General features: G+C 33.4%; 2 protein-coding genes across 2 annotated transcripts; one reads left to right on the top strand and one right to left on the bottom strand.

Annotated features, from left to right (window-relative positions):
* The first annotated feature begins 283 nt into the window (after positions 1-283).
* LOC120091857 (COP9 signalosome complex subunit 4) lies at positions 284-12617 on the top strand. The gene is made up of 14 exons (XM_039050006.1): positions 284-576; positions 684-835; positions 1434-1537; positions 1646-1706; positions 2067-2159; positions 2262-2362; positions 8808-8916; positions 9025-9069; positions 9146-9214; positions 9302-9393; positions 9476-9518; positions 11716-11775; positions 11974-12033; positions 12237-12617. Exons 1-14 carry the CDS (start codon positions 447-449, stop codon positions 12309-12311), a joined length of 1194 nt encoding a protein of 397 aa, XP_038905934.1. The 5' UTR covers positions 284-446; the 3' UTR covers positions 12312-12617.
* Positions 12618-19738: 7121 nt separating this feature from the next.
* On the bottom strand, positions 19739-24287 carry LOC120089815 (putative leucine-rich repeat-containing protein DDB_G0290503). Its single transcript, XM_039047218.1, has 11 exons — positions 23471-24287; positions 23319-23373; positions 23086-23185; positions 22785-23016; positions 22317-22367; positions 22000-22232; positions 21233-21794; positions 21017-21131; positions 20646-20695; positions 20393-20539; positions 19739-20214 (listed from the first exon to the last, which is right to left on the bottom strand). Exons 1-11 carry the CDS (start codon positions 24086-24088, stop codon positions 19951-19953), a joined length of 2427 nt encoding a protein of 808 aa, XP_038903146.1. The 5' UTR covers positions 24089-24287; the 3' UTR covers positions 19739-19950.
* Between the last annotated feature and the right edge of the window lie 1828 nt (positions 24288-26115).

Raw genomic sequence — 26115 nt, forward strand, 5'->3', positions numbered from 1 at the left:
CGGAAAATATCATTTGTGCTTCTAGGACAAAAAACGTTGGCACTAATAGATATTTATTATGATTTCAATATTTATAAGAAAATGTATAACTTTTTACACCATTTTTAAATTAATTATTTTCACGTCAAATATTAAAACTCGATGAATGTTGGATAAAAAAGGTTATAACTGTGAAAAAAGGAAAAGAATCGTGAGAGATCGTAGAATCGTTGCATAAAAAAGTTACGAAATGACGAAATCACCCTTGCATATACGTGTCACTCTTTAATTAGCGTACGATCAAGCTATTCCTCCGATCTAGAATCGGAAAATAGAAGCGGTTCCGTCCATTGCAGGGAGCGGAATTGAGCGGTGGCGGAGAGGGGTTTTCCTCGAGGTAGGGTTTCCAGTTTCGAAGCCGAAGGGAAGCCGGTGCTTGATTCCAGAAGGCGAAAACTTGAATAGCCATGGAGAGCGCCTTTGCGAGCGCCTCTGCTATATCAGACCAGAGGCAGAAGATCGAACAGTATAAGCACATTCTGTATAATGTTTTATCCTCAAACGATAGGGTTCAAGCCAAGAAGTTTATCGATCACAGTTAGCTGCCTCACATTTTATTTTTTTAATACGTTGAAGTTTTTCTCCCCATTTCTTCAATTTTGTGTGAAGTTAGGGCTAATCATCCGACGTTTCTCTACTTGCAGCACTATCTGATGAAGTTCCACTCGTAGTTTCGCGGCAGCTATTGCAGACTCTAGCGCAAGAGTTGGGGAAGTTGGAGGGGGAGACTCAGAGAGAGATTGCCCATTACATACTCGCTCAGATTCAGCCGCGCGTCGTCTCTTTCGAGGAGCAGGTTTAGTTCTGGTGTTATTATTTTATATGCTGCAGAAATGATGCTTCTCAGTTGTCTAAATGATAACCAAGCACCAATATTACTTCTTACTCAATTGAAACGGGAACCTGACCTTGCTATTCGTCTAAATATCCATCTAAATGGAGTTTTATACCTCTGTTGTGTTGATTATAATTTTCCGGAAGAACGGTCGTGCGTGTGTCCTTGGTTTATATCGTTAATTTTCCAAAATGTGTGAATCTATTTTCAATTTTCCGTTAACGGAAGAATTTGGGGTTCTTCTAACTTCTTTTGAACACCAAACCGTCAGGTATTTATTGCTTTCGGATTCATACTCAAAACATCGTAAGTGCACATTTAGTCTATCATCGGCTGATTGATCCACGGTCCTCGGTGGAAAAATGAAAACAACTCAACTAGAGCAATATCACTTATTCATAATCAATAATTATTTTTATTTTGATATCAGTTCCTATGTTTTTCTCTCACAATGTTTTGAGTGTGGCTAGGGTCAGCAGTTTTTAACTACTTTTGGTCATGGATCTTGACTTGCATGGTCCATAGGCGAAGGAAATAACTTGTCTCTGGTGAGTTGCAGGTGTTGATTATTCGGGAGAAGCTTGCTGAATTGTATGAATCAGAGCAGCAATGGTCAAAAGCCGCTCAGATGCTTAGTGGCATTGATCTAGACTCTGGAATGAGGTACACCATCCACTTTCCTTTCAATATCTTTTCTAAAAAGTAGGATTATAGTAAATTATGGTCTGTTTCTCTCTCTTTATTTAATATGTCTTCTATGGTTGCTGTCAGGGTGATTGATGAGTCATACCGGTTGTCAAAATGTGTTCAAATTGCTCGTCTATACCTTGAGGTACCATTTATTTCTGTAATTGCAGTTTAAAGCTTATGATTGTATTTAGTACAAAGGGTTATATGTCTCTGTTTCTTATAAAAGAAAAAAAAAAGAATATTATGAAGGGTTATATGTTATTATTAATAGTGGTAATTTGCTACAATGTCGTGTAAAAGCAATTGCATAGAGCTCTATATGGTGGAGGAGAGTGGTTTCAGGTTGCATTGTATCCATGATATAATAATGTAGCAGTTTTCAATTACAATGGATGTACTTTACAAGAATAAATTATTTAATGTTTGTACTTACACGGACAAGGAAGTTTGTTTAGTCTTAGTTACTTGAGCACACGGTATTGCTTATTTTTTTCTTCGACAGGATGATGATGCTGTCAATGCTGAGGCTTTTATCAATAAAGCTTCATTCTTGGTTAGCAATAGTCAGCACGAAGTCCTTAATTTACAATACAAGGTTAGAATTTTTTTTTTGACTGTTGATGACTCTTACTCAACAATATGGCTATATGGTTTTTCTTTTGTCTATTAATCCCCTCCATTTCATTCTTTTTCGCAGGTTTGTTATGCTAGGATCTTAGACTTGAAAAGGAAGTTCTTGGAAGCAGCACTACGTTATTATGATATATCTCAAATTGAAAAGAGACAAATAGGAGACGAGTATGTAAACTTGAACATTCTTTTCGTGGAATATAAGTGGTTTTTAGATTTGTTAAATAATCATCATTCACTGATATACTTGTTTTTAGGACACCGATCTTATGCATTTGCACACCACTAAAAGTTCCATTATTTTTACAGGTCTTCCAGTTTTTGTGTCAAGTTTCAGCATTGTTAATGTTGAATTTCTGAATTTTCTCAAGTTTCTTTCACACTCTTTACAAGGGGGTGTATCCCTCGTATATACAATAATAATTGCCAAATATGGCAAAGACACTTAACAGTAAAAAGAATGAAAATAAGGAAAGAATGAATACTAATTGCAAGAAATAACATTCCAAATGGGTACAGGGAAGGAGAAGACTTTTCATATTCAACCCTCCCCCTCAAGCTGGATTGTATATGTTGATTAAGTCCAGCTTGGTTTTTAAGACTTCAAACACGTTCTTGAATAGAGCTTTTGTAAGAATGTCATCAATTTACCTCCTGATAGGTGTGTAGTTGAGTGAGATACTTTTGTTTTCAATTTTCTCCTTAATAAAGTGTCGATTAATATCCACATGTTTTATGTGATCGTCGTGGACCGGGCCTTTGGCAATGCTTATAGTAGCTTGATTATCATAGTGTACCTCCATCAGTTCTTCTGATTTGAACGGTTCTTCTGATTTGATTTTAAGTTCAGATAGGATGCTTTTGAGTCACATTTCTTGAGCTAGCGCTCTTAGTTCAACTTTGACATTACTCCTAGATGCTATTGATTGTTTCTTGCTTCGCCAAGTGACTAAGTCTCCCCAAACAAAAGTAATATCCGGTAGTTGATCCTCTGTTTATTTTTGAGCTTGCCCAATCAACATATGTGAAGATTTCAAGGTTTCTTTTCCTAGATTTCTTGAAGTACAATCCTTCTCTTGGAGTTCCTTTCAAGTACCTGAGTATTCTATAAACAGCTTGCATGTTGTCTTTTGTTGGACTGTTCATAAATTGACTTACAAAGCTAATTGAAAAACAGATATCAGGTCTAGTGTGAGTTAGGTAAATCAATTTTTCAACTAGCCTTTGATACTGATCTTTGTCAACCATTGTATTTTCTTTGATTATATGATGATTTGTGTCAATGTGCGTGTTAGTGGGCTTACATCCAACTATACCTGTTTCCTTTAAAGGTCAAGGACATATTTTCTTTGAGAAATGATCAAACCTGTTTTTTGGCCACTTCCATCCCTAGGAAGTATTTAAGGATGCCTAAGTCTTTTCCTTCAAATTCCTTGGCTAAGAGTAGCTTTAGATTTCTTATTTCTTCTTCGTGATCTCCTGTAAGGATAATATCATCTACATAGATAATGATAATTGCTATTTTACCCTTGCAAGGATGTTTGATGAAAAGGATATGGTCAGATTGACATTGCGAGTACCCCTTTTTCTTTACCACTTTTGAAAAATTTTCAAACCAAGCTCTAGGGGATTGTTATAGGCCATAAAGGGACCTTTTGAGTTTGCATACCTTATTCATGGTTGTAGTTGATTCTATACCGGTAGGTATATCCATATACACTTCTTCTTCTAAGTCTCCATTAAGGAAGATTTTTTTTATATCTAATTGGTGAAGTATCCAATCATTATTCACTGTGAAGGAAAAAAGGACATGGATAGTATTTAATTTTGCTACTAGAGTAAATGTTTCTTGGTAGTCAATGTCGTAAGACTGGGTGAACCCTTTGGCGACTTGTCTAGCTTTTTACCTATCTATTTCTCCATTAGCTTTGTATTTGATGGTGTAGACCCATTTGTATTGTATTGTTTTCTTCTCTGGAGGTAGATCTGTTATTTCCCATGTGTTGTTCTTTTCCTCTTTTCCAATGCCTTTATTTCGTCTAATACAACTTGCTTTCAATTGATGTCTTTGAGGGCTTCATAGACATTGTTCATAATGTGTATTTTGGATAGTGTAGTTGTGAATGCTTTGAACTTGGGAGAGATGTTTGTAGGACAAGTAGTTTTGAATGGGCTGCATCGTACAAGTTCTTACCCCTTTCCGTTTTGCAATGGGAAGATCAATGTTTTTAGTGAGTGTTTCCGTTGTGGAGTTGGAGACATGATTTTCCTGCATTTTGGTTGGGTTTTGACTGAGTACTGGTTCATGTCCAAGGGTGTTTTTCCTTCGAGTATAGACTATAGGATCTTTCCAATATTCAAGTGCGTTTTGATTGGAAACATCAATTTCATGTAGAAATGGAGCACTCTTTTCAATGAAATCTGTTTTCGGGGGTTCCTTTGTTTTCAAGAAGAATTTCATTTTCAAAGTGAGTGGAAGGTTCAATGGTGCCTTGCTTTTGAAAATAAGGTTGAGTTTCAAAGAAAGTTACATCCATGGAGGTTAACCTTATAGTGGTTGGTGAATAGCATTTGTATCCTTTTTGGCTTGGAGCATAATCGAGAAAGATGCATTTGATTGTCTAAGGATCTAATTTACTCCTAATAGGTCGATGATCTTGAACTAAGACCGTACAACCAAATATTTTTAGGGGAACTTAAAAAAATAATCTATTATGTGGAAATACTTCCTTGAGTTTTTGTAAGGGAGTTTTGAAGCCTAATATCCGAGAGGACATTCTATTAATAAGGTATGTGGTTGTCAGAACAACTTCTCCCCAAAACTGATGGGGGGTGTTAGCGAAAAGCATTAAAGCTCTAGAAACTTCTAAGAGATGTCTGTTTTTCCTCTCTGCAATTCCATTTTGCTGGGGAGTGTTAGGACATGTACTTAAGTGGGCAATACTTTTTTTTCTTTTAGAAAGTTTCTTAAGGAAGTGTTAAAATAATCCTTAGCATTATCAGTGTGAAGGATTTGGATTTAAGTGTTAAAGAGATTGAGAATCATGACATACATGTTTTGAAATATGGCAGTGACCTCAGGTTTTTCTTTCATTAAAAACATCCAAGTCTAGTGTGATCATCAATAAAGGAAACAAACCATTTAGCTCCTGTTACATTCTGAACTTTACTAGGGCCCCAAACATCACTATGCATCATAGAAAAAGGATATATGGGCTTACCGGATATGAAGATCGAGCCAACTTTACCATTTCACAAGACTCACATTGAAAAGCATGAGAACTTTTATTAAAAATATCTAGAAAAATTTGTTTCAAATATAAAAATTGGGATTTCTTAAACGATGATGTCATAACATTATTGTACTATCATAATTGTCTTTAGAAGCAATAAAAGTAGATGTACTATCATAATTGTCCTTTGAAATAACAAAAGTAGATTTGCTAAGACCTAACTCCTTGACTTGAGACTTAAGAGTATGTAGTATGTAGAGAGCCGAGGATTCCTTAGCATTGCCAATCATCTTCCCTGAATTCAAATCCTGAAATATGCAATTATGTGAGTAGAAAGTTGCATTGCAATTTTTCATAAGAGTTAGTTTGCTTATGGAAAGGAGATTGCATCTAAGGTTTGGGACATGCAACACATTTTCTAAAACAAGATCTTTAGATATAAAAACATTGCCAGTTCCCATTACTTTAGAATAGGTACCATCGGCAATTCTTACAGTAGTTTGACTGCTACAGTGTGTGTAATTAGTTAAACGTGAGATATCACCTGTCATATGATCTGATGCACCAGAATCAATAATCCAAGCACTAAATTTTCTTTGGTTGCATTAAGAGCACAAAGGAAGTTACCTGATTGTGCAATTGTTGCTACACTGGTTTCTGATGTTTTTTTTAGTAGATTTGGGTTGACCAAAGAGTTTTTGTAGAAGGTCCAACTGCTCCTTAGTAAACACATTATGTTTAGGGTTGAAGTTACCTTCAGTTGTTGTAGTTGCTTGGCAGTCCTTTCCACATCTATCTCCTATGCCTTTGTTTGGCTTCCAATCTGGAGGTTTACCATGAATATCCCAACACACTTCTCTAGTGTGTCTTGATTTTCTACCGTTCACACACCATGGTTTTGGTTTTCGTTGCCGATTATCAATTCATGTGTAGTTCTGATTTCGATTGTAATGGTTACCATGGGTATTTATGTGTACCGCATATCGAGGTTTCGAGCAATTAAAACCGATCCTTCAAATTCAGAGTTTGCAAATGCTCCTAACATTAGTTTCTTCCTACTTTCTTCCCTTCTTACTTTTGCAAAAATTTCTCTGATGTTAGGTAAGGGTTTAATAGCTAAGATTCTACCATGTACCTCATCTAGTTCTTTATTAAGGCCAAGAAGAAATTTGAACACTAGTTTTTTTGTCAACTATCTTTTTGTATGTGGCTCCATCTACCGTGCATTCCCACCTGTGGCTTTCAAATACATCAAGTTGTTGCCAAAGATGAAACAATATGGAGTGAAATAGTGAGTGACTTGCATATCCCCTTGTCATAGCTTGTGAATTTTGCCCTCAATTTCAAATGATTCTGCTGTATTTTCTTGGTCGGAATAAGTTTCACGAGTTGCTTCCCAAATTTCGCTTACAGTTGAGAAGAGTAGAAATCCTTCACCAATCTCTATCGTCATGGAGTTGATTGGCCATGACATAACCATATTATTTTCTGCTTTTCGTGTCTTGTATTTTTGATAAGCTTGGTCTGGGATAGAATTTTTGCTTGACAGATAATCTTCCTTTCCGTTTTCACATATAAACATCATAACAGATTGTGACCAATGAAGATAATTTCTTCCATTTAATTTGTGATTAGTAATTGGAAGTATGGTCCCTTCTGTATTGTTAGAATTTACGGATGCCATCAAGAATCAAGGAAGGAAAAAAAGGGGCATGTTGATAATTGATAATTGGCAAGACAAAAAATAAGGAAATAAATAATGAAAAAAAGAACATAACCTCTCAAACCTAAAACCTTATGATAATTCCTCCCAGATTCGGTGGATAAAAATCGAATACCATGACTGAAAAAAATCGAACGATCTTGACTGATTTCAACCCATGGCTTCGACCTCGATTAATATGGAAAAAAGATAATCGGCAAGACCTCGACTGATATGGAAACTGATTTCAAGAGAGCACGACCTCGACTTTGATTGATATCAACCCACGAACTTGATTGATGTGCTTCGAGCGTGAATTTGAGTACGGATTTGTATATACTCGAAGAACACGAAAAGAATGGATCTGGGACCAAGCACAGCTATCACGCAGAACACCAAAAGACTGGATCTAGCCCAACTATCAAGCAGAATCGACTGGATCTGGGACCAAGCACAGCTTTGCTTCTAACGTGAAGCTCCAAGTTACTGATGGTGGTTTTTTTGATGCACAACTTCAAACAAATTGGTATGTTGTTTGAAATTATCGATACTCAGTTTTTCTTTGGTAGGGTTTCGGACGTGAAACATATGAAGATGATTAAGAGAGATGGCTCTGATACCATGTTGAATTTCTGAATTTTCTCAATTTTCTTTCACACTCTTTACAAGGGGGTGTATCCCTCATATATACAATAATAATTGCCAAATATGGCCAAGACACTTAACGGTGAAAAGAATGGAAATAAGGAAAGAAAAATACAGAAAAGAATGAATACTAACTGCAAGAAATAACATTCCAAATGGGTAAGGGGAAGGAGAAGACTTTCCATATTCAACACTTGACATTCTTTTTTGTACGTTTCATTCACTGCAGGAATTGCCAACTTTCATTTAATCATTAAAAATTAAATGACACACTGATAAGTATTTTTGTTTTGTTTAGTAAATAATTACCAAGAAGAGAAAATTGACTAAATTTAACATGAAGATATTTGTTTTATTTCTACCATATTCATGTCTTGATAATGTCTCAAAGATCATCATTTTCCCCCTTCCTAAATTATACAGTGGAACTGCAAAATTGAGCTGATACTGCTATAATTTTAATGTGTATGTTAGAATGAATGTTGACCAATTTGGTGGCCTTTTCATTAAAAATAGTCTACTTTCGTGGATTTTCCTTGTATAACCCTTCTAAGCGTTTTGTCTTCGATTATTTTCTACAATTATATATGAATTTCTTTCTTGATCTCAGTTGATCTGGTTTTAATTTCTATGCTATTAGCCTCAAATTTTTAGAGCCTTGTACATGCATGGACGAAAGCAATTTTTTTCCCCTATAAATATCTTTTATGTAAAAAACTCTCTTTCTCAACCTATTAAACAATCTAGTGCCTCCTTTGCAAAAGAAAGTCATGTGCTCACATACTTGTAAGAGTTTCAACAAAATGGTATGATTTGTATTATCTTTTATAGGAAACAGAGACAATTTATTTCACTGATATGATGAAAATGCTATGATTTGTATTCTACTCTACTGTTGAATTTAGAAACTCAATTGTTTTAAGATGAAAAATATGAATTCATTCATTGTGATGCTTAAAGAGATTGTTTAGTAACTAATACAATCTCTCTTCACGGGTGTTATTAGTTACTATATATATATTTTTTTTCTCAGAGAGATTGACGAAGAAGCTTTGGAACAAGCTTTATCTGCTGCAGTGACATGTACAATATTGGCTGCTGCTGGTCCCCAGCGATCCCGTGTTCTTGCCACATTATACAAAGTAAAATCCTTTTTATTTCTTTATTTATTACTAATGGAGTTTACCTAAAATTTTGGAGTGGAACGATTTTTAAATCTGTTCTTTCTAAATGTTGCCATTTTGGTGTAGGATGAGCGTTGCTCGAAGTTAAAAATCTATCCAATACTGCAAAAGGTCCCTTCTCTCTCTTCTAACATTCAAGACGGTGTTATGTTCATTGACATTAATGAGTGTGTGATCGAACCGTTAGGTTTACTTGGAGAGAATTTTGAGAAAACCAGAAATTGATGCATTTGCTAAAGAGCTAAAGCCTCACCAGGTTATTATTTTTGCTCTTTACCCCTTTCTGGATTCTGGCATCACATCATATATTAAAATCCTTTCTTTTTTAACATTACTTCAACAGCAAGCCCTTCTGTCAGATAATTTTACTGTGTTGGATCGTGCTATGATTGAGCATAATCTTCTCAGTGCAAGCAAACTTTACACAAATATAAGGTTAATAACGTGTAGTATATTTTCTCCTCCTTTATTCCTTTTCTTCTCGTTATTCTATTGTTTTTGGTTATTCCTATGGCAGCTTTGAAGAATTGGGCACTTTGCTGGGTATTCCTCCGCACAAGGTGTGTGATAAATTTATTATTCTTAATGATTTGGCTAAAATTTCACTTCTTGCTAATGATCTTTAAATTATGTTCTTACTGTCTGTTTAATTTATGGTATGCAATTAGTTTCCTGCTGTCTGTTTGCGTAAAAATGATCCTTAAATTACTGATTTTGTAAATGAAAAGAGAATGAGAGATGGATCCAATCATTAGCCTACTTGACCTCTCAAATAATTAGAGACAAAGAAAGGGAAAAAGAAGAAAGATAATGACTATAAAACTCCTTTGAAAGAAGGTCCCTGCTAGCGATGTTTAAGGAAGTACGATTCTAAGAATACTAGAAAGATCCTTCCCATATTAAGTGTACTTTTCTGTTCCTTTTAATTTTAGCTTTTTACACAATGAAGTTTCGTGGTGGATCCTTATTGCCTTTCGAATCATCTTAGTTTTGGCTTTGTATTATGATTCTTGTTTGTGGGTACTTTCTGATTCTTTCTATGATTAAACTCCCTAACTGAAACTTGTAAAAGAACAAATGGTAGTGTACAAGTCTCGATTTTACTTTTCACCCAATGAGTAGAAAACATTGTTAATATAAAATTGCTAACTTTCTTTGGTCTGAAACTTGATCGAAAATGTTAGTTATTCAAAACAAGTTTTAATTTGGAGTGGTATGAGACGATGGTCCTTTTGTTAGATTGTAGTCTATAAACTCCAAGTGGTATGAGAAGCAAATGGGTTCATTTGCTGACTAAAGATGAGATGCGTTGAACTTCTCCCTGCCTGTATTAAACCTTGCGATGATCTGGATTTGGACTCCAGCTACCTTCTAGAGTGATCTTCTACTCGAACATCAGTAACAGAAAAGGGAAAGAGGTAGGTTAACATCATTTATGCCTCTGCAAATTCTAACCCTCCTCCCTTGCTTTTGCATTAATAATTACGACATTAGAGATACTGGAGTTGTGCCCTTGATGGCACCCTCTATTTGCAACCAAATTCCTTTGCGATCAAAGCCATTTTGATGAAGAATCAATCAACCATCATATGATATGATTTCTCAGTATCTGGGTTGAAGATCAACCTTTTCCTCTTGTAATTTACCTCTCATCAACCGTCTCGTTTGAAGAATAGGTTTCAAAATTTATTCGCCTCCTACAGGTTCAGGCTTCCCGAAATGGTCACATGGAGGACCTTTAGGTCTATATCCACAAACTCTAGCAAGGATTTTTATTGGGAGTGAGACTAATAGGTCTAGAATATCTGTCATGGCAGCCAAAGAGTTATTGGGAATCCGGCGTGCATAAGTTTCATTAGCACATTTGTTTTCCTTATTTAATATTCAGCAGTAGCCAGTAAGACCGTTTGGGCCTAGAGTTTTGTCAACCTATGAACTGCTAACAGCTGAAAAATGAAAACTCACTCTTTTTATAGTATTTCCAACCGTCAACGTGAGCGTAGCTCGCTCGTACTATCGACCTCGAGGTCAGAGGTTCGATTCCCCCACCCCATACTTTAATTAAAATACATGCAAAAAAAAAAAAAAAAAAAAAAGTCTTTCCAACATTAACTTGCTGTCCACTGAAATCCAATCCCAAATGATAAACCCATCAGGTACAAACCTTTACTTTCCCGGCCCTATAGTGATTGGCAAAGAATTGCCAGAATTCATCATCAGAATACTTATTCTAAACGTCTAGCAAGGGGAAACTAAAAGTCCTTCGGGACATAAGTGGTTCTACTCCCCGCTGTTTCATGGAAGAGGTATTTTCACCTCTCTGAGCCAATAAGGTTTACGTTTTTTGCTTTCAAAGTCTCGCCTAGTTATGATCTACTTTAATGGAAGCAGCTCTTCTCATTGATGATGATGAAAAGTTAGAAGGGATATCTTTAGATTCAAAGTAAGGAAGGTCACTTTCTTCTTCTTCTTCTTCTTCTTCTCTCTCTCTTCTTTTTTACTTGCAAAAAACAAATAATAAGTCCAAGTTGTCATCTCCAAGACAAATACCAATAATAAGTTACAAAAGATGAATGGTTACATTAAGGTTTAGTTAGAGAACGGCAAGTAGAGAGAGAGAGAGAGTATGTGCATTTGATGGAGAGGGTGGAAAAACTTGTTTAATATTTTTTGCTTCTGGCTTTCCATTTGCAAGCAGATGCTCGTTACTCATGAAGTTCACTTCGCTTGCATAATTAGAGTCCTCTCTGTTTGTAGGCTGAGAAGATAGCATCGAGAATGATCTACGAGGACAGAATGAGGGGATCAATTGACCAGGTTCTCTCTCTCCCTCCTCCCTCCCTCCCCCCCCCCCCCCCCCCAAAAAAAAAAAAAAAAAAACCAAAAGAAGAAAAAGGGGAAAAGGGGATCATATTCTGACTCTCATAAATTTAAAGAAATAATGGAAAAACAATTTATATTAATCAGCCTTCAGAACTATTTGCACATTATATTTACCTACGAAACTACCATCAGGTAGAAGCTGTTATCCATTTCGAGGACGATATTGAAGAGCTGCAGCAATGGGATCAACAGGTATCGTCTCTGGATTTCGATTCTATCAATTTATTGCTTGTTACTAAATTGCATGGCACATGTCATGATGGTTATGGCAAATTTTAGATATCTGCATATATTACACTTTTTTCATATAATGAAATGTAACATCTCTACGTATTACTTTCATCTTTGATATGTGGATCTGTTGTGTAATTATTTGTCTTGCTTGATCTGTTTAGATTGTTGGTCTCTGTCAAGCTCTGAACGACATCTTGGATAGCATGGCAAATAAAGGTGTCTCCCTTCCTGTCTAATCCTTTGTGCTGTTAAGTGTCCCAATCCAGTGATTTTGTAATATCTCAGAAACTTTTTATCTTTTCACCATAGTAATGAGGCTATTTTAGTTTTCTTTTCTTCTTCTTCCTCCTTTTTTCCGGAGAGGTTGAAAAATTACTATTCTTTTTAGCAGCGAGGGTCATTTTTCTGTCATTGGTGTAAAAAAAAACTTTTGAAAAAAAAAAAAGAAGAGAGCGAAAGAGAGGGATATGTTGAGTTATGAAGCCACCGGACGCAAAATAAATGAACTCCTCCTCCCTGAGAAAAGGGAACTAGAAAGATAAGATAAAATGACACACTGTTAATGGGCCTCTGGACGAACCAACCACAAGAACGCAAACCAAATCTGCCAGGAAAGTCCAAAGCTTCACACATCTTTTCGGATTTTTAACTAAGAAGTCCATCTTTGGTCATATATCTTCATAAATGTCTTTAAATTTGATTATTTTTTCAAAAAGGTCTTTTAGTGCTATTTTTAGACGGTTTTACCTTTTTTATATTTATTTATATTTGTTATATATATTTTTTCTCATTTCGAAGCTATTTTAATGGGAGAGAATAAATTTATTAAAAAGAGGAAAAATATATTTAATATAGTTTTTTTTTTCATCTGAAGGGAGAAAATACATTAATTATAATTTTTTTTATTTTTCAATTTGAGAAAAAAAATACATTTAATGAAATTTTATTTTTTATTTACTTTAGTTTTCACATCAATTTATTGGTTTTTTTTTTATGGATTAAGGGTTATTTTAAATAGATCTTGGAACATTTCGATGGATTCATGATTATTTTAAATATTCCTTAGGATATTTTGTTAGGTATTTGAAAATATTTTAACAAATTATATAATATATGTATTATAATACAAGAAGTTTATAAATTAGAGATTGATTAAATGTTTGATATAAATCACAGTATAAATCAATATATGAAATATATTATAGTATATAAAATTTCATAAATTTGATTTACATTATAATATATGTATTATAATACAAGAAGTTTAAATAAAAAAAAATACTTGTCTATGTCAAATAGATGAATACATATACATATATATATCAAATTTCTTTTAAAAGCTAAAAAAAAGTTATGAAAAAGAGGAAAAAAATAAAGTTCGTTTTTATATGGGGTTTTATAATGCATAATCCTCCATCTTCATTTCTTCTTTAGCCATGGTCGTCACGGATCTCTCTGTCGTCGATTGGATTAGTTTGTCCTGTTGTGCTATCGGTCGAATTTGCTCAACTCGTTATCGTTGATTCATCCCATGTCGTCCGCATCATCAATTTGTCCAAGTTGTTTGTGTTACCTCGTGTCGAGTCATTGATTTGCTCCACGCGGTTGTCTATTAGTAAATAGAGAGTATGCATGAGAGAGAGTGTGTATGGAGACATAGGTGATGACTAAATTGTAAATATCTATTGATATTAGTAAAAATAGGGAGGTCAATAGGTATTTTTTGTAAAAAAAATTATATATATAAAGTAGGTGAATACTAAATTGTAAATAGCTAATACTAGTAAAAATAGGAAGGTCAATAAATCTTTTTTGTAAAAAAATAAAATGTTCAAAACATTAACATAATACGGGTCTATTTTTTTGGCCTTTTATGTATTTTTTTTTCCTGCAAAAATGTCCTATTTCGAAACTAATTTTATCAATTTCTAATGTAAAGGCATTTTATTTTGTAGATGGATCTTTCGATTTAAATGTATACGTACTTATATCTTGTTACAGTAACTTACAAGTTTTAGACACTGATATTGGCTATACGGTATATAGGGATGGTCCACGGTACGGGATGGCTTTCTTGTCTGTCCTTGCTCTCTATTTTATTCTCTGAAAATTTTCTTTTAATTTTGTGGGGTTTGTGTTCTCTTGGAGAATTCTCTCTCTCTCTCTCTTTTTTTTTTTTTTAATAAAAATTAAATAAAAAAACAGTGAACTTAAATAACTTACCATTGGAAAGTTAAAAAAATCAGTGAACTTAAATAACTTACCATGGGAAAGTTTTAATTAAATGATTAACTTTTTTTATAATTGTTTTATATGATTGATTATACATAGGTGATTTGAATTAGGGAGAAAGTATGGTAGAAAGAAAGGATTATTTATCAAATTAATCGTATATATAATTTAAATTAAAACGTTTTAAGCCAACGGAACATAAATTTAAATGTATCTATATAATAATAACATAACAATAGTAATTATAATAAATCAAAAAGAATTAATGAGGTGGGGATGATCCGTCTTGATTAGCTTATGAAGAATTTTTTTCCACTCACTGATTTTCCGCCTAAAGAGGAATCTAAAATGAACATTTCTATATCCCCTTTTGACAAGATGGCAAATTTTCTGATTAGCCTAATTTTTGAAGGATTTGAAATTCTGACATTTGTAGCTATTGTAAGTAAATCTATGTATGAAGAGTTTTCTTTTCAATTTTTTTTTTTAAAAAAATTCTAAATGAAAATCAGTTCCATGTTAAAAAATCAATGAAGTTTGGTATTTTGTTTGTGTTAGCACAATGTGAAATTACTACTTTGATTGAAGAATGTATGTATCGGGATTTTTCACTCATTCCTTATTCATCGCTCCTTGCTCTTTCTATCCTCTTCAATTCGCTTTCCTATGGTTAGAAAACTTCTCGCTTCTCACTTCTCTCTCCTTGTTTCTCACTCTTCACCTTTATCTTCCTTAATTCGCTTTTCTATGGTATACAACTTCTTGCTTCTCTTTTCTGGTTCGTTCTATCCTCCTTCTCAATTTGATTTTTTAGGGTTAGAAATCTTATCGTTTCTTCCTCCTTCCATTGTCCTCAATTTACTCTTCAATGGTTAGAAATATTCTCACCCCTTATTTTTTTTTAAAAAAAATGCATATTAATGAGGAAGAACCAAAGGAATTGATTGAAGAAGCTATAGATTGGAGAAGAAGAATCGAAGAATTGATTAGATTTTTTCTTAAAAAAACTACAATTCGAAGAACGGTGCACTTAGGGTTAAAGTGATAATTTTACATGGTGTTGACATAAACAAAATGTCAAAATTTATTAGTTTTCAAATTTGGGGCTAATTTTCATTTGAGCCCCTGTACCATTTTCTCAAGAAGAAAGAGGAGGGAAAAAAACATCTCTAAAGATGGTCCAAATCAAGTAATGTTTTCTTATTTTAACTAGCAAGATTAAAATTTAGAGTTGATTTTGTAACGCTCCAAGTTTAGGAGGGAGATATGGATGGATCGAGATCACATTGAGAGGGATTCTAGGACATAAAAGTATTGTTAAGAAACGGTTAAAAGAATTGAAAATTACTACCAATATCAACACAGTGTATCTTCTTTTTTTGTGGCTCAATAATAGGAATTTCAAAGTTACATGTGCTTAGCTTGGAGCAATTTTATGTTAAGTGACCTCCTGAGAATTTTCCTAGGAAGCATGTGAGTGACGACAAAACATGTTGAAAGGATTTGTGTTGGTTTTTGGGGACAACTCTCACTCTTAGAAGCTTTCAAGACAAGCAAGGATGATATAGTCGAGTCGCAGGGGAATGTTGGGACCATCAAGTGCCAAATTTGGATTCCGAATCTTAGTACGAATCCTGGGCCTAAGGCGTTACAGTTGGTATTAGAGCCTAAATTTTAAGTTTTGTAAATTGACTTACAAGATAAGTCCAATAGCCTATTAACAAGTTCTTTGCCATCTCCAGGTATGTTAAGTAAAATTTTTATAAAAAGTTGTGCATGAAAATATTTGTTTAGATTAATATACAAAATATTTTCTATGGTTGGTTTAACGACATGAAAGAAGTTAGTATGAGATTATTATTCAGTTATGACACTATAAAAAGATAAAATAATAATAATAATAATAATAATAATAAAATCATATGATCACTTGGCACTAGTTTATCCCATAGTAAGACTCTTAGAAAGGAACATACATTTTAGTTGAAAGATCTTAAAGCCTAGTAAAACTATTTAGCGTTATGACAATTAAGGAAGAAAAGTATGTATCTGTTTAAGCTAGAGACTAGAACATTCAATACAAGATTTCACAAAGGACTAATGTTATGTTTTGTAATGAACAATGGGATTGATGGTACTACAAGAAACTCTATCACAGCAAGACATTAAAGCTGCTAAGTAAGGAAAAAAAAAGGGAAAAAAAAAAGAGAAAAAAAAAATTAAGAGACTAGAGCACCTTTAAGGAGGTCTAATTAGTGGAGTTGAGGTATGTTATATGAAACTTTTAAGGGGTCATTTGGTTTAAGGTTTTATAGATGTCTGAGAATAAAGAATGAATGATAATAAGATGTGTGAGAATAGGATGTTTGAGAATAAAAAATGTCTGTGTTTAGTTGTGTATGAGAATGCTATCAGAATTTTATGAACAAAAATTATGTTTGCGTTTAATTATGTAATTAAACATGAAAATCTTATTATAATTATAATAGAACAATAATTTAAAAAATAAACAATATCCAATATATCAATAAAAAGTTAATTACAAATCCATAATAATTTTAATTATAAATATTGGAAGGCTAAGTAATTTAAAATCAATCAATTAATGCATTTAATGAACGTCGTACTAATTATAATCTAATACTTAATCATTTTTATTATTAATTAAGTTCTAACATTAGTAATTTTGATTTTAGTTAAATAATATAAGAAAATATATTTTAATGGACAATATATTATATAAAAAGAGAAGAAAATGAGATAAAAATATGATATATTAATAAAGAATACTAAAAAGTAATTTGTAAATATGATATGTTAATAATGAATGGAGTAATAAAAATTAATCACAATAAATAATTAATTTCTTATAAATAATCAGTGATGATTATATGTTCATAATGAATGATTAAATTAAAATTAAACTCAATAAATAATTACTTGATTATTAAAAAAATAATAAAGCAATAAATTATTATCATTGAAAAAATGAAGTTTAATACTTACTAAATTTAACTAATCCTAGTTTATTAATTAAATATATTTAAGATAATGTTGGCTAATAAATTAATAATTTATGTAAAACAACAATTTCATTCATTTAATAAATTTTTATTATAAAAACAAGTTAAGTAAATATTTTAATAGATCTTTATTCATCTATTAAAATAAATATTTATATTATTTTTGTTAAATTTATATTAATTAATTAATTAATTAACTATATTCAAAGTGAAATTATATGTAAAACGAAAAACAGATAGAGAGGGAAAAAGAGAAAACTTACAATTTGGGAAACGAATAAAAAACCCTTATCTATGGGAAATGAGGATGCCTGGGAATAACTTATTCCCAAGTAAGAGCTGAAAACAAACCTTGGAATTAGATATCTATGTCAATTCCTAGGCAGAAAATCCTTCAACAAAATGATCCCTAAGGATTTAATACAGTGAGATCATTATTTTGGATTTCAAAGATGACGGGCTCAATAAGGTACTTTGATTATTCATATGTGATGCTGGAAGAGTGAAAATGTTCAATTTGAAAAGTAAGTGATCTTTATGTGAAAAGAAGTTCTACTAAAAGTTTAGTTGATGTGATGAATGAGTTAGTTAAATAGTTAGAAAATGACTTAAGACTTGGAAGAAAAAAATTGTGGCTTTTGGAACTAAGAAGTAAATTAAAAAATATCTCAAGATACTAGGATTATCCATACTCTTGTCATAATTAAAATGCCCTAGTTTATTTAGTGTGATCGAGGGAAAAACGTTTGGAGTTTAAAAGTAATGACAATTGTTGAAGGAGAATTCTACAATGTGGAAAATTTTAGATGAAAAAGTAAGACTTATGAAGGAGTTAAGTAAAGTTACACCTCGTATATTGAGTTTATGTCACACTCGGAAAAGAAAGAAGAGCACTTTGAGTTTTCAATCTTAACAAATATTAGTGTGTGGAAAAGAAAAGTATTTAAGAAAGATTTTAATATTTTGAGAAGATAAAGGAAATTAATATTTTGAGACTTCAAGTACATAAGTTTGGGTTGGCTTTCTAAGATAGAAATTTGGTGTTTGCGAGCCTTTGGAATTGGTATGAGCGATTTCGTTACTACTTGCAAGTTTAGACCTTATTATGTGTTGGTGGAAGAAATTGCATAAGACATTGATTGTGAAGCTTAACTTTAGCATAGGAATCTTTTCCAAAATAAAAGGTTAAGGAGCGATAATCTGAAGTGGAGTTGTTAGTAGCAATGGTTGCTAGTGAGTATTAGAAAAGTTAGGTTGTTATAGTTGGTATTAGAGCGGAACCTCTCCCAGTAAGGTATGGTTTAGGGACGAACCAAGTGGACGTTGGTGGGCATGAAATGCCCTAAGTTTAGGAGGGGGGTATGAATGAACAAAGATCACATCTGCATGAGAAGGATCGTAGGATATGAAAGTATAGTTCAAAAAGGCTTAAAAGAATAATGGTTACTACTTATATCAACATGGTGCATCTTCTTTTTCAGTGGCTCAATTATAGGAACTCCAAAGTTAAGCGTGTTTAGCGCTTAGCTTGGAGCAATTCTATGTTGGGTGACATGAGAATTTTTCTAAGAAGCATGTGAGTGAGAACAAAACATGCTGAAAGGACTCGTGTTGGTTTGTGAAGAAAACTTTCGCTCTTAGAAACCTTCGAGACAAGCAAGGATGACTAGCCGAGTCGCAGGGGACGCAAAGGAATGTCGGGGCCATCAAATGTCAAATCCAAATTCTGAATCCTCAGTCTGGGGCATAACAAATTTGGTAGTTGTACTTAGTATGGTAATCTAAAATGTAAATGTTCATCTTTTCTTTTTTAAAAAAATCTAAATGTTAAACATTCTTTTCGCACTTTGAATCTTTGAGGTTATTAATGTTACAAGTAGCACGGTTTCCCATTACATAAATTCAATTTATTCAAAAGCCCCGTGTTTTCCATCTCCACCTCTTTAAATTCATAAAATTTATATTAAAAAAAAGGTTTTACTACCTGCAACGATTAATTTTTTTTAAAACTACGATACAAGGGATGGAATTCAAATTATAAAAATGTCATGGTCACTAATACAAACTACATACTAAGTTATATACATTTTGACACAATGGACAATATATGGATAGAACTAAACTCGTACCAATTTATTTCTATAATTTAAATTAAATTATTGAGAATATTATTGAACTTTTAAAATTTTCAATAATACTCTTGAACTATTTAAAAGAAAAACATAGGTATTGTTTAAAAAAAATTATTAATGATGTTCCTCTAAAACTAACAGAATCTGTAAAACAAAGTACAAAGTACAAAGTTGAATAGTATTTTCTATAATTTAGCCTTTATTTTAACTGTTAATTCAAAAGCTTTAACTTGAAAGTTCTCAACTTCAAACATGACAAATCTGAAGTCAACAAAATTGTGAGCTACATGTCCCTTTATTAGTTTCCTGTGTGGCCTTACAAAAGGCTTAATTACTACTTGTAGACATGTGATCAATTAACTCGAAATAAAAGGCCAAAGTCTCCACCCAACGAAACATTGAGCAGAATGGACTTCAAACAGAACTAATAGAAACAAAAACATGGGATTGAACTTTAGATCCAAAGGCAAATGTGTGGAGCTCTCACATTAGAATCTCCCTTCAGTCTTTATTGGCTTCTTCATGTGTGTCTTCTCCAATTTGAATGAAGCAAATGCAGAACTCATTTGGCTAGACTCCTCCCCAAAAGTGCATGGTTTGCGTTGAAGTTGCAAAGAAGATTGCCTTAATATATCAAACAATGAACTCCCTGATTTAATTTCAGGAACGGTGTTCTGTGCACTTGGTCTCACTTGAGAGTAACTAAACTTAGCTGAAGAAATCCTTGTAGCTTTATTATTTTCACTCTGGCCCTGCAAAGCCAAGTTATTTATGTTGTTAGTCGCACCATGATCGACCAAGGAATGCTTAATCGGTTTGTATTGAACTGTTCTATGATGAGGTAATGTCATCATTTCTTGCCTCTCAATCATTTAAAAGTAACACGAATATATATGTTTCAGCGTCAATATTGTTATAACGAGGGCTGACCTGATCAGAAGTTTCCTCCATTGTTGGAATTGCACTCCTGCTGTTGCTATCGTCTCGACCAAAAATGAAAGAACGATTGTTGGCTGATGATCCATGCTTATGAGATGAAGAAAGAGATAAATTTGAACTTCGGCCTAAGAAAGATGACTGCATAACTTATGTTAGCTTTACAGAAGTGAGATCTTTTTACAATTGAACTAAAGGAATTGATAGCTAATGGATTTCTGAATTCAGAGATTATCCACACAGATACCTTTGAAGATGTGTTCTTGCCTACACCGGTTAGTGGAGAGTCCGAAAACACTGCATAAATGGAGATAATACGTAAGGATTAAACAGAATAAAGGATGACAGATTTGGAGGATGATGAAGTGTATGTTTGGGAGTGATTTTAAAATCGTCAAAATCACTTTTATCATTTTTAAATTATTCTAAAACATACTTCAGAACATGCAAAATTAATTTAATATTAGATTTTATACTTTTAAATGCAATTTTTATATTATTAAAACTGGTTTTGAATAATTAAAATATGTTTCATAGTGATTTTAAAAATGACAAAAATGACTTTAACCATTTTATAATCACTCCCAAACATGTCTGAAAATATGCTGCAGATCTTACATTGTGCTTTGCGTCTCTTCTTTACATCAGGTACAACATTCAGCTTCTTGATAAGGCCAAAAACTTCTCTAGTGCTCTCATCCTCAGCAGGCGACAGAAATGTGGATTTTCCATCCTGTTTCAGACCAATGGTTAGATCATCCTGTGAACTATATGGTTGAACGATTAAAAGATAAGTAAAAGACTTTGTTCAGGAAAGAACAGCTTGAATCTCACAGCTTTATCAAATACACGTTCTCTTGCTAGCTTTCTGTCTGTTTCGTCATCATCAGAAATGTAGTGATCATCTTTATCTGTATACATTTGAGGAAGCATTTCCTTTACTTTTCTAATGTTCATTCGAGCCACATCCAGTGGAAGAGAATCTTCTGCAGCATCTTCACAACATTCAAAATCATCATTTTCTCCCTCGTTATTTTCATCTTCCAGCAAAGATTGTTTAGTAGGTTTTGAGCCATATTTCAACTTCTGCAGAAGATCTTCTGTTCCAGCAGCATCTTGCTGTTCAAGCCACTTCTGATGGAGTTCATTACGTTTTTCATTGTCTAATGGATTTTCTTCATATGCAGTTGCTATCATATCTTGAAGCTCTTCTAAATCAGTGTCCTCATCTTCCTCATCATCTTGGAAACGCATATCATGGTCACTGTCATCTTCTTCCTCAGCTTCATCATCAACAAAAGCTTTAACAGGATCCCCGCTTGCTGATGAAGGCAAGTCTGACAAACCATGTGGATGTGGATTAACATTCTCCTTGTCATTATCCTCTTCATCAGAGCTAACAAAATCAAAGTACTTAAGTTATATAAGCTTTCTTGAAAACCAACCCTAAACTTTATCAAACGATTAGAAGCGGCCCTGCTTAATATTCTTAGTTTTCGATATTAGGAGAGTAGGAACAAAAACCAACATGCAAACCAAAATATCATGGATATATCAAATGAGTACATGTAATCAAATTTCCAATTACATAACATTCTTACTCTTCATCAAGGGCTGCAGAATCGAGCCTTAAATTCATTGCCAATACGGATGGTGTGAAATTTTCTTGCAGATGACTGCTGGATGTCTCGTTCATCACATCATCAAGAGGAGCAGATTCAAGAATTAAATTCGTTGCCAATACAGATGGCATAAAATTTTCTTGCAGGAGATTTTTGGACATCTCGTTTGATACATTATCTCCATTGTTTGTTTGGGAATCAGAAAAGAGTTCCTGGAACATGGATAAACATAGTAATTATCCTGAAAAAAATATAGAAAAGACGAAACATTGTCACAAATCACAGAATGAAAGTACCTGAGTGTCATTAACAGGAGCCCGAAATGTTTCTGTGACCTCATCGGTAGCCTGTATTTCATGAAGGCAACAACTGCATCAAGTCAGTTGCAAAGTTGAAATTCTAACTTCAATGCACATGAAATATGAGAATCCTTGAAGCAAAAATATGCATTTGTTATTTAGGCCAAATTGTCAGGTAATAAAGAAAATGTCATGTCATTTAGCTTCCTTAAAGTCTTAGTTACTGGAATTACTCAACCAAAACTGGCCAATACTTCCACCAATAGAATTGCTATACCTAAGAATGTGATTAAACTCCATTTAGAAATAACCGCAAGCTAGAAAAACAATTGCCCCTGTTGTGCAAGTTCCTTTTGTATATTTGACACATTTTAATTGGTGTACCAAAAAAAAATCAGCTTGTTCAAGGATAAACTAATTTAAACTTATTAATGTTACGAGAAGGGAAGGTGGAAGCCATCTAACCCTTTCCTTCTCTGGAGGCATGTTTATCCCATTACTTCGTTCGTCTATACACATTGAATCTCTTTGATTATCCTCATCAGCGGGATGCTGATCCATATTCTCACATTCTTTTTCTACAGAATCTGCCCTCCCTTCTACAGACAACCTATGCTTGATTACAACCTCCGTGAACTGATAATTGTCATCATCTTCGTCGTCGCAGTCCAAAATGGTATTCCCAATATTGATAGATCTGCATAAATAGATATTACATAAGTTCTTAGTCTAAGCATAGAAGTATGACTAAGAACAGGATACCCACTTCCTAGAGAGCTCAAGCTTCCTTCGTCGGATCTTCTCCAAAACTGAAGATATCGGCTTCTGAACAAGTGGCATGGGCTTGAATGCTGCTCCTCTAGTATCTAACAAAGAAGAAAATCAAGCTTGAGAATGCAAACAAGGAAGTATGGCTTAAGCTTGGGACTTCATTTTGAAGATCCGATGGTCATTCAGAGGAATCATGAGACGATTATGAGAGTTGGTTCTACAAATTACCTCGCAAAAGTCTCTGAGACTCAGCGCGGAGTTGCTGAACGTATTCTCTTCTCTCCTGACAAAAATACAAGTAATGAAGTAAGCAAACACTGAGAATTTGAGGAAATATCCACATAAATTATCAAGGTTAAGTGCATCGGAGTTCCTTATACCTTCTCAAGAGTTCTTTTGGAGAGCGCAGTCTCGTTGAAATCTCCAGGCTCTCCACTGCTCTTGAGTCTTTTGTTCTTCGATTTCCTCCTCTTCGCTTCTCTCTCATCCTCAAATGCGACCAAACTTGGCCGTTTCTTCTCCAGCTCATCTACCAACGCATCGCCACTTTCCGCTCCCATCCCCAGACTTTGATCTTCAGCTTTTTCATCAGTTCCAGCCACAGCATCAAATTCCAAGCCCTTCTCCACTCGAGAATCATTTTCCTCACCATCCAGGCCAAGACTAACTCCCAAATTCCCACCATCATCCAAATCCCTCGATCCAGATCCCGATTGTTGAACCTCGTCGAACTCATCCAGATCTTGGCCGTTCAATTTATCGGAATCTTCCGCTTCAGGTTCCACCGCACTCAATTCACGAATCTTAAGGCCATCATCAAGCCGATCATCGATCCTCGAAAATTCCCCTAACAATCCACTCGAAAATCTTTCATCGATGTTCCGTAAATCCTGGGAGAAACCACTTGCTTTCTTCAACCGCTTCAGCTTCCTCCCAGAAACAAGAGGGGAATCGAGCCCGGGAGAAGAGAGTAACTGGAGATCATCGTCACTATCCATCCTCTACAACCGATTATGAAAGGAAAATCGAAGAGGAAGAAGTGAAGTGAGAGCAGCAGATGAAAATTCCGGAGGCCGCTAAGAGAAAAAACTGTAGTGGCGGCAAAGCGAATTCGAAAAATTTGTGAAGGCTCGAAAGGCAAAGAGACCCCTTTTTTTATTTTTAGTTTCTAATGAGATGACCAAACAAAGTAGAGCGAGCCCGCCAAAATTACCTGTTCGTTGGACGACTCCACGGAATCTTTTGATGATCTGTCGGTAATAAATGTACAAAGACAAAGGCCCGGCCCAGTCGTTTCTCTTCTCTTCTTTCTTTTTTTTTTCCTCTCTCTTTTTTCTTTTTTATTCTCAATTATTGACTGTTATGTTACTTTCTTCAAATGTTACCTTTTATATATATATATATAATTCTTCATTATTTTTTTTATTTCCTTTTTATCTTTTTTTTAAAAAGGGAAAAAGAATATAAGAGTTTTATCATGTCCTGCCCAATTTCATCTACTTGAGATTGGATCGCCGGTAAATATTTAGTTATATGAGGATATTTTATTATGTAAATATTTTTATTTGGGGTTGGATTGACATAAATTTATTTGATATTATCCTATTTTAGAGGTTATTTATTTACAAATATTATTGGAAGGAAGAAAAAAAGGGGGAAGATGCCTATTGCCTCCATTAATTTGTCTCTACATTTTTTAATAAATTATAGTAGTTTGTAGCTAGGTGAGTATGATATACCAAAATATCGATTTAATCGAAGGTCGTTAGTCAGAGAAAAAGATGAGCTTGGTTGGTATCAATTTGAAAAAAATCTAAAATGACACTAAAGAATAAAACCGACTGACCGATGATTGGTTTGAACATTTACTAAACCAAATATAATGAGTTTTGAACCTTTTGATGACAGTTGGTTGAAAAATCAATTAAATAGTAGTAATTTATAGGTAATAGTAATTTAAATTTGAAGTAAAAATTATTTTAATATAAATTATAATAACTTGTATTTAGGTGCATGCTCAAGTGAGATTAGATTGTTATGATACTTTCTTTAAATATTACTTTCAATATTTATTTATTTATTGTATTATTATTATTATTATTATTATTTGGTGTTTGTCGTGCTCAATGTGAATCTACTTGAGATTGGATCGGTGTTATTTACTTATGGGAGGATTTTTCTATTATATATTAATATTTTTTAATAGTTTATTTGTTGTTGGATTGGCACAAATTTAATTTGACAGTATCATATTTTAGAGGTTCTTTATTAAAATTTAAAAAAAAAATTAAGAAAGAGTTATTGGAAGGAATTGGTAAGATTTCTTTTTTATTTTTTTAATACAACAAATTGGGATATGAGAATTTGAATTCCAATTTCAACAAAAATAAAATATATAAGCTATTGTTGAACTAGGTTAATATTGGTTAGTCTTTAAGAATTAAACAATATAAACAATTAAATTGTAAATTATTATACTTTTTTATGAAAATTTAAGACTATACCATCTAATTGGCATTATATGGTTCTTATGTTTTTTTTAATATATGTAAGTATTCGAATCAGTTTATGCACAACTCGACTAATCTCATGAGACAACGATAATTTTTGTTGCAAATTTTGATGAGATGATTAATCTTGCTTTAAACCAATCTTGTTTTTTCATTGTGAAGGCCAAGAATCAACAAAGATTGTCTACCTATTTCTTACATTTTGTGTTTCCTCTCTTTGTATTTTCTTAAAAATAAAAATTTAGAAAAAAATGGAGCACCTAAGCTAATGAGATTTATTAATTAAATAATTTAGTGAATGACAAAGCATGTGGCGACTGGCAAGTTAAAATTTTCGATAGTGTTCTGTAAGTGGCATGTGACAGCTTTTATAATGAGTTTATTTTCTTTCAATTTTAATAATTAGTAGCCTGCATATTATTTGCCTTAGAAGTTAAGTTTGATTCCAATGACAATTTCAGAACAACAGGTTGGGTCAAATGGATTGTTCACGTGAAATTTTCATTAGCTTATAT

Source organism: Benincasa hispida, chromosome 11 (assembly GCF_009727055.1).
Source record: "Benincasa hispida cultivar B227 chromosome 11, ASM972705v1, whole genome shotgun sequence".
Classification (NCBI taxonomy): Eukaryota; Viridiplantae; Streptophyta; class Magnoliopsida; order Cucurbitales; family Cucurbitaceae; genus Benincasa; species Benincasa hispida.